This window comes from Molothrus aeneus, chromosome 2 (genome assembly GCF_037042795.1).
Source record: "Molothrus aeneus isolate 106 chromosome 2, BPBGC_Maene_1.0, whole genome shotgun sequence".
Taxonomy (NCBI): domain Eukaryota; kingdom Metazoa; phylum Chordata; class Aves; order Passeriformes; family Icteridae; genus Molothrus; species Molothrus aeneus.
The window spans coordinates 36,749,923-36,763,417 of NC_089647.1; the positions used below are offsets into that span (position 1 = coordinate 36,749,923).

Genomic DNA, 13,495 nt, shown 5'->3' on the forward strand with positions numbered 1-13,495 from the left:
AAGATATAGAGGTGGCAACACCTGAGTTTCTGATGCCTTGAATACCTATACCATCTACTGAGCTCTCTAATTAACAGAAAGAAAGGGTGAAAGGGCCTTCAGAGTGCTGTTACATTGGGGGTGTTTTGTTTTTTTTTATTTAGGTAACCTTTAAAAATGCAGCTTGTTGCTTCTGGTTTAGGTTATCATAAAGTGAGTCATATTTCATTTCTAATCTCATTTAATATTGTTGTTTTAGGAAACACGGGAAACACATTCAAGATTGAACCAGTTTTAGGCATCATTACATTACTCAAGGAGCCAGACTTAACCACAATGGGACAGTTTGTTTTGTCAGTCAAAGTGACTGATCAAGGTTCTCCAGCGCTGTCTGCAACAGCAATTGTGCGGATATCTGTGACGATGGCAGATAACTCCCACCCTAAGTTCACTCTAAAAGAATACCAAGCAGAGGTCAATGAAAATGTGGATATTGGTACTTCTGTCATTTCTCTCTCTGCAATCAGTCAGTCCACGTTAGTTTATGAGGTTAAAGATGGCAATGTTGATGGAGTCTTCACCATAAACCCATATTCTGGAGTGATCACCAGTCAAAAGGCCCTTGATTATGAACGTGCTTCCTCCTATCAGCTCATCGTACAGGCAACAAATATGGCCGGCATGGCTTCAAATGCAACTGTGAACATTCAGATTGTTGATGAAAATGACAACCCACCAGTTTTTCTCTTTTCTCAGTACTCAGGCAGCATAAGCGAGGCTGCTCCTGTGAACAGCGTGGTCCGCAGTGCAAATAACAGTCCCCTGGTGATACGTGCCACCGATGCTGACAGCAACCAGAACGCTTTGCTTGTCTATCAGATTGTGGAATCAACTGCAAAAAAGTATTTCACGGTAGATTCCAGCACAGGTGCAATCAGAACAATTGCAAATTTAGATCATGAAACGATAGCCCACTTCCACTTCCATGTTCATGTTAGGGACAGTGGGAATCCCCAGCTTACAGCAGAGAGCCCAGTTGAAGTGACCGTTGAGGTAACTGATGTCAATGACAACCCACCAGTCTTCAGCCAGGCCGTGTTTGAGACAGTCCTACTCCTGCCCACGTATATTGGTGTTGAGGTTCTCAAAGTCAAAGCTTCAGACCCAGATTCAGAGATCCCTCCAGAACTAACATTTAGTATAATTGAAGGCAATATGGACCATTTTTTAATTGACTCAAGCACAGGGGTACTCACCATTAAAAACAATAGTCTCTCCAAAGACCATTATATGCTAATAGTAAGAGTATCTGATGGAAAATTTTATAGTACTGCCATGGTGACAATAATGGTAAAAGAAGCGATGGATAGTGGACTCCATTTCACACAAAACTTTTATTCCACTTCTATATCAGAAAACAGCACCAATATCACAAAGATCGCTGTGGTGAATGCTGTTGGCAACCGCCTCAATGAGCCTTTGAAATACAGCATATTAAACCCAGGAAACAAATTTAAAATCAAATCCACCTCAGGAGTCATTCAGACCACTGGCATCCCCTTTGACCGAGAGGAACAGGAGCTGTACGAGCTGGTGGTGGAAGCAAGCCGTGAGCTAGATCACCTCCGTGTTGCTCGAGTTGTGGTGAGAGTTTACATTGAGGACATAAATGACAACGCCCCAGTGTTTGTAGGGCTTCCATACTACGCTGCTGTGCAGGTCGATGCTGAGCCTGGCACCCTGATATATCGAGTGACAGCTATTGATAAAGACAAGGGTGACAATGGCGAGGTGTCGTACCTGCTGAAGGAAGACTATGGACATTTTGAAATTGATAGAGGATCTGGCAGTGTCACTTTAAAGGAAGCCTTCAATTCTGATTTGTCTAATATAGAGTACTTGGTTGTCATTCTTGCCAAAGATGGTGGTAACCCATCACTGTCTGCGTCGGTAGAGCTCCCCATTACTATTGTTAACAAAGCAATGCCTGTGTTTGACAAGCCCTTTTATACAGCTTCTGTGAATGAAGATGTAGAAATGCACATGCCGATTCTAAGCATAAATGCAACCAGTCCAGAAGGCCAGGGTATCATTTATATCATTGTTGATGGAGATCCCTACAACCAGTTTAATATCGACTTTGATACTGGAGTTCTGAGTGTCATCAGCCCACTGGACTATGAAATAAATTCTCTTTTCAAGCTGATGGTGCGAGCCAGCGATGCTCTCACTGGCGCTCGCGCTGAGGTAACCGTGGACTTGATTGTTAATGATGTTAATGATAATCCTCCCATTTTTGATCAGTCAGCTTACAATGCTACTCTGTCTGAAGCTTCTTTGATTGGGACTCCTGTGCTGCAGGTTGTTGCTACTGATGCTGACTCTGACAATAACAAGATTGTACAATATCAGATAGTCCAGGACACCTTTAACAGCACTGACTATTTCCATATAGACAGCAGCAGTGGCCTTATTTTGACAGCCCGAATGCTGGATCATGAACTCATACAGCAGTGCAGCTTGAAAGTCAGAGCAACTGATAATGGGTTCCCCCCTCTGAGCAGCGAGGTTCTCGTTAGTATCTCAATAACAGATATGAATGACAACCCTCCAGTTTTTAACCAGTTAATATATGAATCATATGTGAGTGAACTGGCGCCTCGGGGTCATTTTGTGACTTGTGTCCAAGCTTCTGATGCCGACAGCTCTGATTTTGACAGACTGGAGTACAGCATCCTATCAGGAAATGATCGGACTAGTTTCATTATGGACAGCAAGAGCGGTGTTATCACTCTTTCCAACCACCGCAAGCAGAGGATGGAGCCCATGTACAGCCTGAACGTCTCTGTGTCCGACGGGCTGTTCACCAGCACAGCTCAGGTGCACATTCAGATCCTTGGGGCCAACCTCTACAGCCCTGTGTTCTCGCAGAGCATTTATGTTGCAGAGGTTAGAGAAAACGCTGCTCCTGGAATGAAGGTAATCCATGTGAAGGCAACAGATGGGGATTCAGGCGTGTATGGCCAGATCAGCTACTCCATAATAAATGACTTCGCCAAGGACCGATTTTTGATTGATGCAAATGGGCAGATTCTGACAACTGAGAGGTTAGACCGTGAGAACCCGCTGGAAAGTGATATCGATATATTTTTGAGAGCCCTTGATGGAGGTGGCAGGACTACATTTTGCACTGTGAGAGTGATAGTAGTGGATGAGAATGACAATGCTCCCAAATTTATGACAGTCGAATACAGAGCAAGTGTTAAAGCAGATGTTGGGAAAGGTTACTTGGTGACCCAAGTGCAAGCAGTAGATCCAGATGATGGAGCCAATTCCAGAATTACCTATTCTCTGTATAGTGAAGCCTCTGTTTCAGTAGCTGATCTGCTTGAAATTGATCCAGATAATGGATGGATGGTCACCAAGGGTAGCTTTAACCAACTGAAAAACACTGTTCTATCATTCTTTGTCAAAGCAGTCGATGGTGGCATTCCTGTAAAGCATTCCCTCATTCCTGTCTACATCCATGTTTTGCCGCCAGAAACCATTTTGCCTTCTTTTTCTCAACCCCAGTATTCTTTCACCGTGGCAGAAGACACCCTCATAGGCAGTACTATTGACATTCTGCATGTTTTGCCCAATCAGGGTGCTTTGTATAGCACAGTTAATGGTGAGCTATCTGCAAACAACAAAGATGGGGTTTTCATCATAGAGAAGGACACAGGGCTCATAAAATTGGATAAGAGGCTTGACCACGAAATAAATCCTGCCTTCCACTTCAAAGTTGCGGCCTCAATTCAGTTAGACAAAGTAGACATTGTGCTGACTGTGGATGTGGAGGTGAAGGTGTTGGATGTCAATGACAACAAGCCTGTATTTGAAGCAGCTAGCTATGATGCTGTAATAATGGAAGGCATGCCTATAGGAACAAAACTCATGCAAGTCAAAGCGGTCGATGCAGACTCGAGTGCGAACGGGCAGGTCACATACACGCTTGCGGTGGAATCGGAGCTGCAGAAGATCACAGAAGCATTCACCATTGATAGCAACAGTGGCTGGATCAGTACACTGAAGGATCTGGACCACGAAAAGGATTCTGCTTTCACCTTTGCAGTGGTGGCCTCGGATCTGGGGGAAGCTTTGTCCTTGTCCTCAACCACCTTGGTCTCAGTTACAGTGACAGATATAAATGATAACGCGCCTGTCTTTGAGCACGAGGTGTACAGGGGGTCAGTGAAGGAGAGTGACCCTCCAGGGGAAGTTGTGGCTGTTCTTAGTACCTGGGATGAAGACACATCTGATGTCAATCGGCAGGTTAGCTACCATATTACAGGTGAGAGACAGCTTGCATGCTTTCTTCCCATAACCAGCTTACTGAAGTACTATGCATGTGTCCAGTTTCACGTGAATGTTTAGCAGGGTTTCAAGCTAAATTATCCTAAATTATCACTGTGAATGAGTCAATTACATTGCTTTTTTTTTTTTTTTTTTTGGACAGAATTTGCAGCAAAGCTGAAAAGAGGGAGAGGAATGTGTGTGTCTGTGTGTGTCTGTGTGTGTCTGTGTTGCTCTCTCAATTTTCCAAGATGAATGCTTCCTGATTTGCTGCGGTGCAATGTAGTGTAGCCATCAACCCATCAAAATTGATATGTCAGCTTGAAAACCATCATGAATTAATGTTTCAAACAAGGGAAAATGAAAATTTTCTTCTTACAGAGAAAATCCTTTTACTTCCAAGCATTTAAATTTCTTTTGAAATAACATTTTTCTTTTTGAGATAGGAAAGTGCATGCCAGAGCCATTTTGAAATACCACTATTTGGAATGGGGAGGGGTGGGGCATGAATGAATTTTGCATTACATGGAATGAGGGATGCCATTTATTATCAGCACGGATTTCTGGCCAGGGAAATAGTAATATACCTAGAAGCACTGCTTAGCTGCCATGTATTGTTATATACAGCATAAGGAAATTTTGATTACATTACTAATACATTTTTCAAAGCATGGTAACGTTGCTCTTTCCTATTGTGTATTTATTATCATTCTTTTTGCCTAGATTCAGCCTAGCTTTTGTGTGAGTATGTTGTGAGTGATGGGTGCTACAGTTATTTTTCTCCTTCCATCTTGCATTGTCCAATAGCTTTTGTTAGGGAACAACTTTTTCACTCCCCCCAACCTTAGCAATTCAAGAGCTATTATTCACTACCTAGTATTAACCAAACTATTGGAAAAGTCCACATTTTTCACACTGGATGGGATTCAACATACATAAGACTGCATGTAGGAAGCAGGCTGTGGGCAAAAATTACTTAACTAATGGGAAAATAGTTTGTGTATTTTGCTCTGGAGGGTTAAAGCTCCTACCCCTTTGTTAGCTATGAAAATGAAAATGGCTGTGAGATGGTGTGTAGAGAGAGGTGTGAACCCCAGTTAGCCACAGACTGTGTTACACATCACAAGTGGTATCATTTTCAAAGCAACCGGAAGAAATCCATGGATTAATTGTAACTTGAAATTTTGGATTCACTTTAAAGATTTGCAAAGACATGTGTTAATAGTGTAATGTGCTGTATGATATTAGAAGTAGGGTCAAAGGTAGTCCTGTGTGTAACTGTCAGGATTTAGAGGCTCTGGGCAAGGTGCATTAGCTGCTGGTGGCCCAGTTCCCACATACGTAAAAATAAATCAGTAGATTTATTTTTGTACTAGAGATTTTGGGATATTTGAAAGAGTTTGGGGATCCCAGTGTAGAAAGTACAGTGGGAAATGAAAACCCTTAGGTTTGTAACAAAGATATGTTAGTGTGCTGTGATCATTGACTTTGTTGTGAAGTCTGGCAGTCATCTCTTACAATGCATTATGCCTTTAGTTAGGTAGTGTTTTTTCTTCACATATGACTGCTGTTAATTTAGCAAAAACTGGACTTCTGAATAACAACTGTCAGATATGACTCATAAATTATAGATCATTCTGTACCTTCGTTTCTGCCACTGTTCAAAATATGACAGATATTTTGCTGTTCTGTTAGCTTCTGAAAACATTAGATGTCAAAGCCCAAAGCTTTCTTACTGTACAATTACTAAAGCACAGAATGGGCTCAGAAATTCCACTTCCTTTGAATATATCATTTGAGCTTGGGAAATGCACAAGGAAGAATTAGGTTTTTTTGATTAAAATGTCAAAACATGTTAAAACATAGTTTCACTCACAAAATAGTCTATTCACACTTTACCTCAAGTTGATCCCAGGAAGTGCACTTGTGTATTTCACGGAATCAGATTAACTAGATGATTATTCAAAAGCTGTGGCTTTCTGGAGGCATTTTGAATCGTAGAAACTTCTGTGAATACAGTAAACTCTGAGTAAAAATTATACATTAACAAAAAGGAAGAAGAAGACAAACTATGAGACTGTAATGTGTATCCACCAAAAACAGCTTTGTGAAAATGCATCTGGAGAAAAGTAGCACACAGAAGATAGGTAGAAGAAATCATTATTTATAAGATAAGAGAAATAAATATCCTGGGGCAGATGTGATCACTGAAGAGTCCTTTGTGCCCTTTTAAGAAGTACAAATGCCTATTGCAGTCTTCTCATCAGTCTTGAAAAGGGGTAGATACAGTCGTGTGGATAAATAAATATTCTGCTTTTATTCCTTCAGTTTATGATTGTTTTTCATGATTACTGGCAAGAAGTTGCCATTGTCAAGTCCACTTTCATTTGCATTTGATGGTGAGGGAAAAAAATTTTGCACTTACTCTTGGTTATTTGTAGTTCAGTAGCAGCTGGAGATGTTCGCAAAGCAGAAGCACTCTACATAAATCTTAATAGAAAATCAATATGAAGTGCAGACGACACAAATGCACTTAGGAAGCAAATTAGTTTTCTTTTGAAGGCTCATTTGAGGTCATTGCCTATATCATTTGGGGCAGTTTGCTTAAAACCAGGGTTCTTCTGATGTCTAGCCAATCTATACCCAGCCAGATATTACTGAGATTTAAGAATGGCAAACCATGAAAAGCCACCAGAAGAATGTCAGCTGCCAAGACATAGGTACAGTAAAGTGTTTTGTGTTCCTCAGTGATGTTAATTAAGCTTCCTCAGACACATAAAGCTAGGGAGTCAACAGTCTTTAAGCTTGGTTCAGCTGAATACAAGGAAGATAGACAGTGTGTTTTGGAAGAAAGAAGTGGTGTTGTACACAGGAGGTCATTTGCTGGATTGATTGCCCAGTATGAGCAAAGGTGTGGCTTTTGTTAGTTTTTTATCATATATTTGAGATACTGGAATTCTGGAGAAATGGATATTTCAGTGTTTGGGAAGGCCTTGTGTTGCCAGATGAAGAACAGTTTCTACAGTTTTATGGTAGTAAAGCTAGGAAGATTGGATTTGTAATTTCAGAAGCTGAGTAAACATGCAACATCTTAAACTGGGAGTGGAGGATAAACTTATTGATTTTGTGTCATGCAAATGCCTAGAGTTCTAACTGGGAATTGAAAGTAGTTAAATAAATGTATAAATGTAAGACAGAAGCTAAATAAATAAGTTAGTAAATATTCAGTTCCCCCTCCCAGATGGGGACATTGCAGTGAAAACTGATACTGTTGGCTTCTAGTTTTCCATTCCTTTTTAGTTGCTATAATGGCCTCTGTGTGTGCTTTAGTAATGATGTGTGTCAGGATTTGTTTATTTTGGATCACTGTGTCTCTGCATTTCATTTGTATCTGGCTGTTTTCTTTCTTTACTTCAACTTGAGCTTGATTTGGCTTTGTAGTATTTGCTGACTAGGGAGGGAGGGAGAGCATTATTTAAACTTCAAGTAACAAAAGATAAAAGATACTGCTGATTCTTTTCGCCTCAAAGCCTTTCTAAAAAGTTACTGGAGTGTTTTTTGTAGCTAGCACTTCACTGTTGTGACATTCAAAGTAGAACATAAGAAAACTGCCAAAAGATTTTAAAGAATCCATTAATATATGTAGTCAGGAGGCTTCCGTTTAGAAAAGCTACATTATTCAGAGTGAAAAACTAATTAATTAGAATGCCCCTAGGAAACTGAATCTGCTTGCATATATTAGTGAAAAAGTTAATTAATCACTGCAGAATGAGATCTGCATCAAGACATATGTATAAGTACTAGGAAATGGTTTCCTGGGCCACAGTGTGGATTTTTTTGCCTTTCCATTTTTAAGAATATTTTCCTGGTGGTGTTTTAGTTTTATATCTCATTATATCTCTTACACTTTATAGTCCACCTTTGCCTTCCACCAGTGAAATATACAGCCAGTCCTGAGAAGCAAAAAAAAAGAAAAAAAAAAGTTCTCATAAAAAAGACATGCAGATAAACCACTATTCCTGCATATTGCACAGGTTTCTTGGTCAATCAGATTGATTCTTTTCTAGTGGAGTAAAAAGGGGGAAAAGAGATCCCAAGGACTGTTTTTTATACATATTCCCCAAATTCCTAGGTATGATTTAAAAGCCATTCCATTAGCAACAAAACAACAGTGATTTTAAAATTGCTCCAAGGTAGTGTTTCTGCTAACCATAAAAGCCACCAGCTGATTTTAATTAGATTTTACCTTTCCTCTTTTCTTAGCAATGGGATGCCCATACCTTGAGTCTATTGCTTCCTAGTTGGTCACGACAGTTAATAATTTCCTTTTACAAAAGGACTAATATGCAGGAAAGCCCTGATTAATATCATGAAACAAAATAAGAATGTTTAAGACTACTTTTATTAATGGTTTACAACATTAAACTCACTATGACAAGATTACAGCCTTTTATAAAGGAGAGTTAAGCTTTTTTTTATGCTGGCATTGAATTGAATAGAAGGAATTTAATGTCAATCAGCAGGGGTCTGCCTTCTTTGAAGTCACATGCAGGCTCAAGTCAGTGGACAGATTCTCATTTCCTTGGATTGTATTCAGATCTGGCCAGTAGTATACTTCAACACTCTGTAACCCTCCTTAGGAGAAATGTGTGTTTGTATGACACAACAAATTAAACAATGGTGATTATTCCAGACTATCACAGAAATCAATGGGAAAACTGCTTAGTTTTGTGATCAAAAAGGGTGGTTTTCTATCAACAGAAAATATCTGTATTTGATACATGAGTTTAGTGCTCTGTATGATTCAAAAGCCTTTTATAATTGTAATGCCTATCTGACTAATTTTCTGGAAATCCTATTCATTACAACTTGCTTTTTTTGGCACAGTCACAGCTAGCACAAATGGTGACTCTTAACAAGAAAGATTTGCTCAGCCTGACTCAAATGACTTAGTTTTCATATTAAATAGAAACCAGTCTATCTTGTCATTGGTAGCTAATGAAGAAGGCATAAATTACAGCCTGTGACCTCCTTCCTGCTTTTTGATGTAGAAAGAAGGTATGAAATGGACATTTGACTTTTTTGATTGGTTTCAAGCTCAACTTCAAGTTCAGACCTCCTCTGTGTTGTTATTTTGACAAAAAGGTCCCTGAGAACTGAGAGAATTGTGACAACAGAAGCAACATATCAGAGACACTAATTGCCTGATAACAGAGTCAACACAAATAAATTCAGCCTTGGATTTTTATTTTTTTTACTTACTTATGTAGTCATTCAGTGGAAGTACTAGAGGGGAAGGTTTAAGAGCCTGGTCTTTCCATTCAGCTTGTACACATCCCATGACACATGTCAACCCTGATTAATTTGTAAGCAAATACACACTAGCATGTTTGACATTCTTGAATGTGCTACAAGAAAGAATAAGCATTCCCTGTATAGTTTTATAGCGCTTTTAAACATGAGCAACATAGAAAGTAGTTCTAAGATTGAATTCCTGCATGGAGACCAGAGGAGAAAGCTTAATATGGTGGGCAGATAGCTAGTAGCAGGTTGGCTGCAATTATAGTTCAGCCAGTGGAGCGTCATGATGCTTTTTAATATTTCCTCACTCAGTTTCTGTAGCACATGAGTTTGCTATGAGTGTAGTGTTCTCTCCTCAATTATTAAATGTGCAGATACATTTTTACAGACCAAACTGGGCACAGAAGACTGGGTAGTTGGCTTTACTGGCTTTGGCTAGGGTAGAATTAATTTTCTAAGAAGAACCTGCTATGGAGCTGTGATTTGGATTTGTGATGTCACAGGGATGTTTTAGTTACGGCTGAGCAGAGCTTACACAGAGTCCAGGCCTTTTCTGGTCCTCAGGCAACCCACCAGTGAGGAGGAGGGGGGTGCGCAAGGAGCTGGGAGGAGACGCAGCTAGGACAGCTGACCCAACTGACCACAGGCATATTCCACTCTATATGGCAGCATGCTCAGCATATAAAAGCTGAGGGAAGAAGGAGGAAGTGGGGAGATGTTCAGAGTTAATGGCATTTATCTTCCCAAGTAACTGTCAGGGTGACAAAGCCCTGCTTTTCTGGAGATGGCTGAACACCTGCCATGAATTCTTTTTTCTTTTGCTTATACACAGAACTTTTGCTTTACCTATTAAACTGTCTTTGTCTCAACCCATGAGTTTTCCTACATTTATCCTTCAGTTTCTCCTCCCATTCCCACTGGGAAGGAAATGAGCAAGCAGCTGTATGGGCCTTAGCTGACTAGCAAAGTGAAGTCATAACATTGGTTTAAAAGACTTAACTGTCTGGTCTGACAGGAGGTTTGAATCAGACTCACAGAAAGATGATTGAAGATTATTTCTTCATGGACCAGGCAGGAGACTGTACCATTTCAAATAAAAGAGTAAATAACTGAATAACTGTTAGAAACATTAACGATTGTGCCCACCCTAATTATTGCACACTTCTGTATGTGACATGTCCTTCCCTTCCCCTTCCCCTTTCCCTTCCCCTTCCCTTCCTTCTGAGGATGATGTGGACCAAAACTTTCCCTCTCCCAACCTCTTTTTGTCACCAGGCAATTTAATGATGTGGAAAAGCAACATTGTCCAGGTTCAGTTATGACATGGCAAAAATCTCTTCTGCTTTATCTCCAGTACACCTTTCACCAGCTTTCACTCTTGGATATGTTTGATCTATTTGTACTGTTTACCTTCCAGCTGTTTCTCAAATGACCTCTTGTTAGGACTATTTAATACTAATGTGTCTTCCTGTGTCATGTAAACTTTTTTAAAAACTAGAATTTTAATAAGCACCAGAATGGTGCAGCTGTATGATAAAGCTTTCATTAGAGGATTCCTTAATAGAACCCACTTCCAGTCCTTGATTGCATAATCAACAGCTAATGAAATTGTCTTGGTAACAAGAGCTACGGTGTATTACATCCTCTCCTGAGACTAAGTGGAAAGACAATTGTACCAGCCCGAGAGGATTATTGATTGTTCACAGTTTGAATTTGATTACCCTTACGGAGAACTGAACGAGAGATCATCTTCAGCTCTGCTAAATGGATTTTTTTTCCACTGAAAGTTATCGGTTCACTTTCATACAGGGCAATCAGGGGGCAATAAACACAGGGAGTGTGATTTCATTACAGATTTCCTGAGTCTGCAAGTTTGGAAGTACCAAAAGCTGTCAAAGAAATGATGGCTGCTTAGTAATGTGGCTCTGTGTTTAAACCAGGTGGGAGCTCTGAAGGGACACCACAGCTCATGGTGTGTTGCTTGTCTTATTGCAGGAGGGAATCCCAAAGGGAAGTTTGCTCTGGGACTGGTTCAGAACGAGTGGAAAGTTTATGTTAAAAGGCCTCTGGATCGGGAAGAGCAAGACATTTATTATCTGAACATCACTGCCACAGATGGCCTCTTTGTGACCCAAGCTGCTGTGGAAGTGACTGTCACTGATGTTAATGATAATAATCCAGTTTGTGAGCAGGTGAGTTAACACCACCCATGGCAAGTGGCCGCTGTGTTGAGAAAGAGTGATCTTTCTGTTTGCAAGTATTCAAAGTATTCATAGGAAATGCTGATTTTCATTCTTATGGTCTTAGTTGAAGAATCTGCAGTGATCTGAGAGAGAAGCAGGAAAAAGCATTCCTGTGAAGCCAAGATTGAAGGATAATTGTCTCATAAAGCTTTCAAAGGAGTCTTGTACACAGTGGCCTTAGTTGGCTTTACAAGAAATGATGCGTTGTGAGGTGGCATTGGGCAGCTACTCCTCCCCTGCAAAGAAGAATGAGCTCTCCTTTCACAACCCATGTAGAACTGTCATCAGTCTAGTTTAATTCCAGCTTTCCTCAACTTTCCAGATACCAGACATCCAGTGGAAAAGAAGGCTGTAGCTTGCTATCCTTTTGTTAGGAATGCATGTAGTGTGGCCTGACCACAGCTTTCAGAGTGCTAACTGTCTTGTATTCTGTGGAAAGGCTATCCAGGGAACTGATGTTAGTGCAATAGAAAGGTCTGTGTGAAAGAAAAAACATGATAAAACCCAGAGTTCCTTAACAGTACTACTCACAGAAAATTTATAAATAAATAAATATATATATATATATATATATATATATATATATATATATATATATATATATATATATATATTTATGTGTGTGTGTGTGTGTGTGCATGCACATACTCATATAATTCCTATCCTCACATTATCATTCACTGTTGGATTAGTCTCATTGCAAGAACCACTCTACCACTCTGGGGAATCACAATCTGTATTTCTCTCAAAATTGCTGGATGAGGTGATAAAAACAATTGTTTCTGTTAGCACACTCATCAAGATTTTCATTTCATAGGTGTCAATGGAATAAATAGAAGATACAAAATGGTATTGCATTAAGCACCTAAGATGAGCCCTATTCACAGTCATAATCTGGCATTGTTTCTGTGACACCTCATAGCTTAACAGTGATTTGAATTTCTAGGAATGTGTTGTGTAAAGGAAAATTGTTTCCTGTATAGAAAGATGCACTACAAATAGTTTTTAAAAAAAGATTGTTCAAAGACTGTTCAAAGGTTGTTCAAAATACTGCTACAGCATAACTAACATGTCTGGTTTTGACTCTAGGTTGCCTACACAGCATTGTTTCCTGAAGATATTCCACCAAACAAAGTAATTCTCAAAATCAGCGCTAAAGATGCTGACATCGGAGCCAATGGTGAAATTCGCTATTCTCTTTATGGTTCAGGGAACAATAAATTTTTCTTAGATCCAGAAAATGGTAAGAAGACAACCAAATGTTTCTGAATAGCCTTAACCCCTCTGGGTACTGGTTTCATTAAATAGAGTTAGGTTACACATGGCTATCAGCCAGTTTTTCCAGTTCTGGCAGATTTGGGTGACCATTTGAACGGCGGTGACAGGAGGGAGAAAGAGGGACATCTTTGTTGGTCAGGTTGGATGTTACAACCAGAACAGTTGATATCCATCCTTTTGTTTCCCTGCAGACTTCAGGTTAGATCATAGCTTTATCATAGAACCACATAGAACCAGGCTATTTTGGGCTGGAAGAGAACTTTGAAAGTAATCTAGGCCTAACCCATATACAGATTCATCTTCAAATAGATCATGTTGAGACCCATCCAGTTAAGGTTTCTAGTAAGGTTTCTAGGGCT

General features: G+C 39.9%; 1 protein-coding gene across 1 annotated transcript in view; it reads left to right on the top strand.

Annotated features, from left to right (window-relative positions):
• Nucleotides 1-13,495, top strand: part of FAT3 (FAT atypical cadherin 3) — a 333,677-nt gene that overhangs the window by 251,333 nt on the left and 68,849 nt on the right. The window contains exons 10-12 of the mRNA XM_066544703.1: nt 239-4,312; nt 11,611-11,807; nt 12,948-13,101. Of these exons, the coding sequence (XP_066400800.1) occupies nt 239-4,312; nt 11,611-11,807; nt 12,948-13,101 (4,425 nt within the window). The remainder of the gene's footprint in view (nt 1-238; nt 4,313-11,610; nt 11,808-12,947; nt 13,102-13,495) is intronic.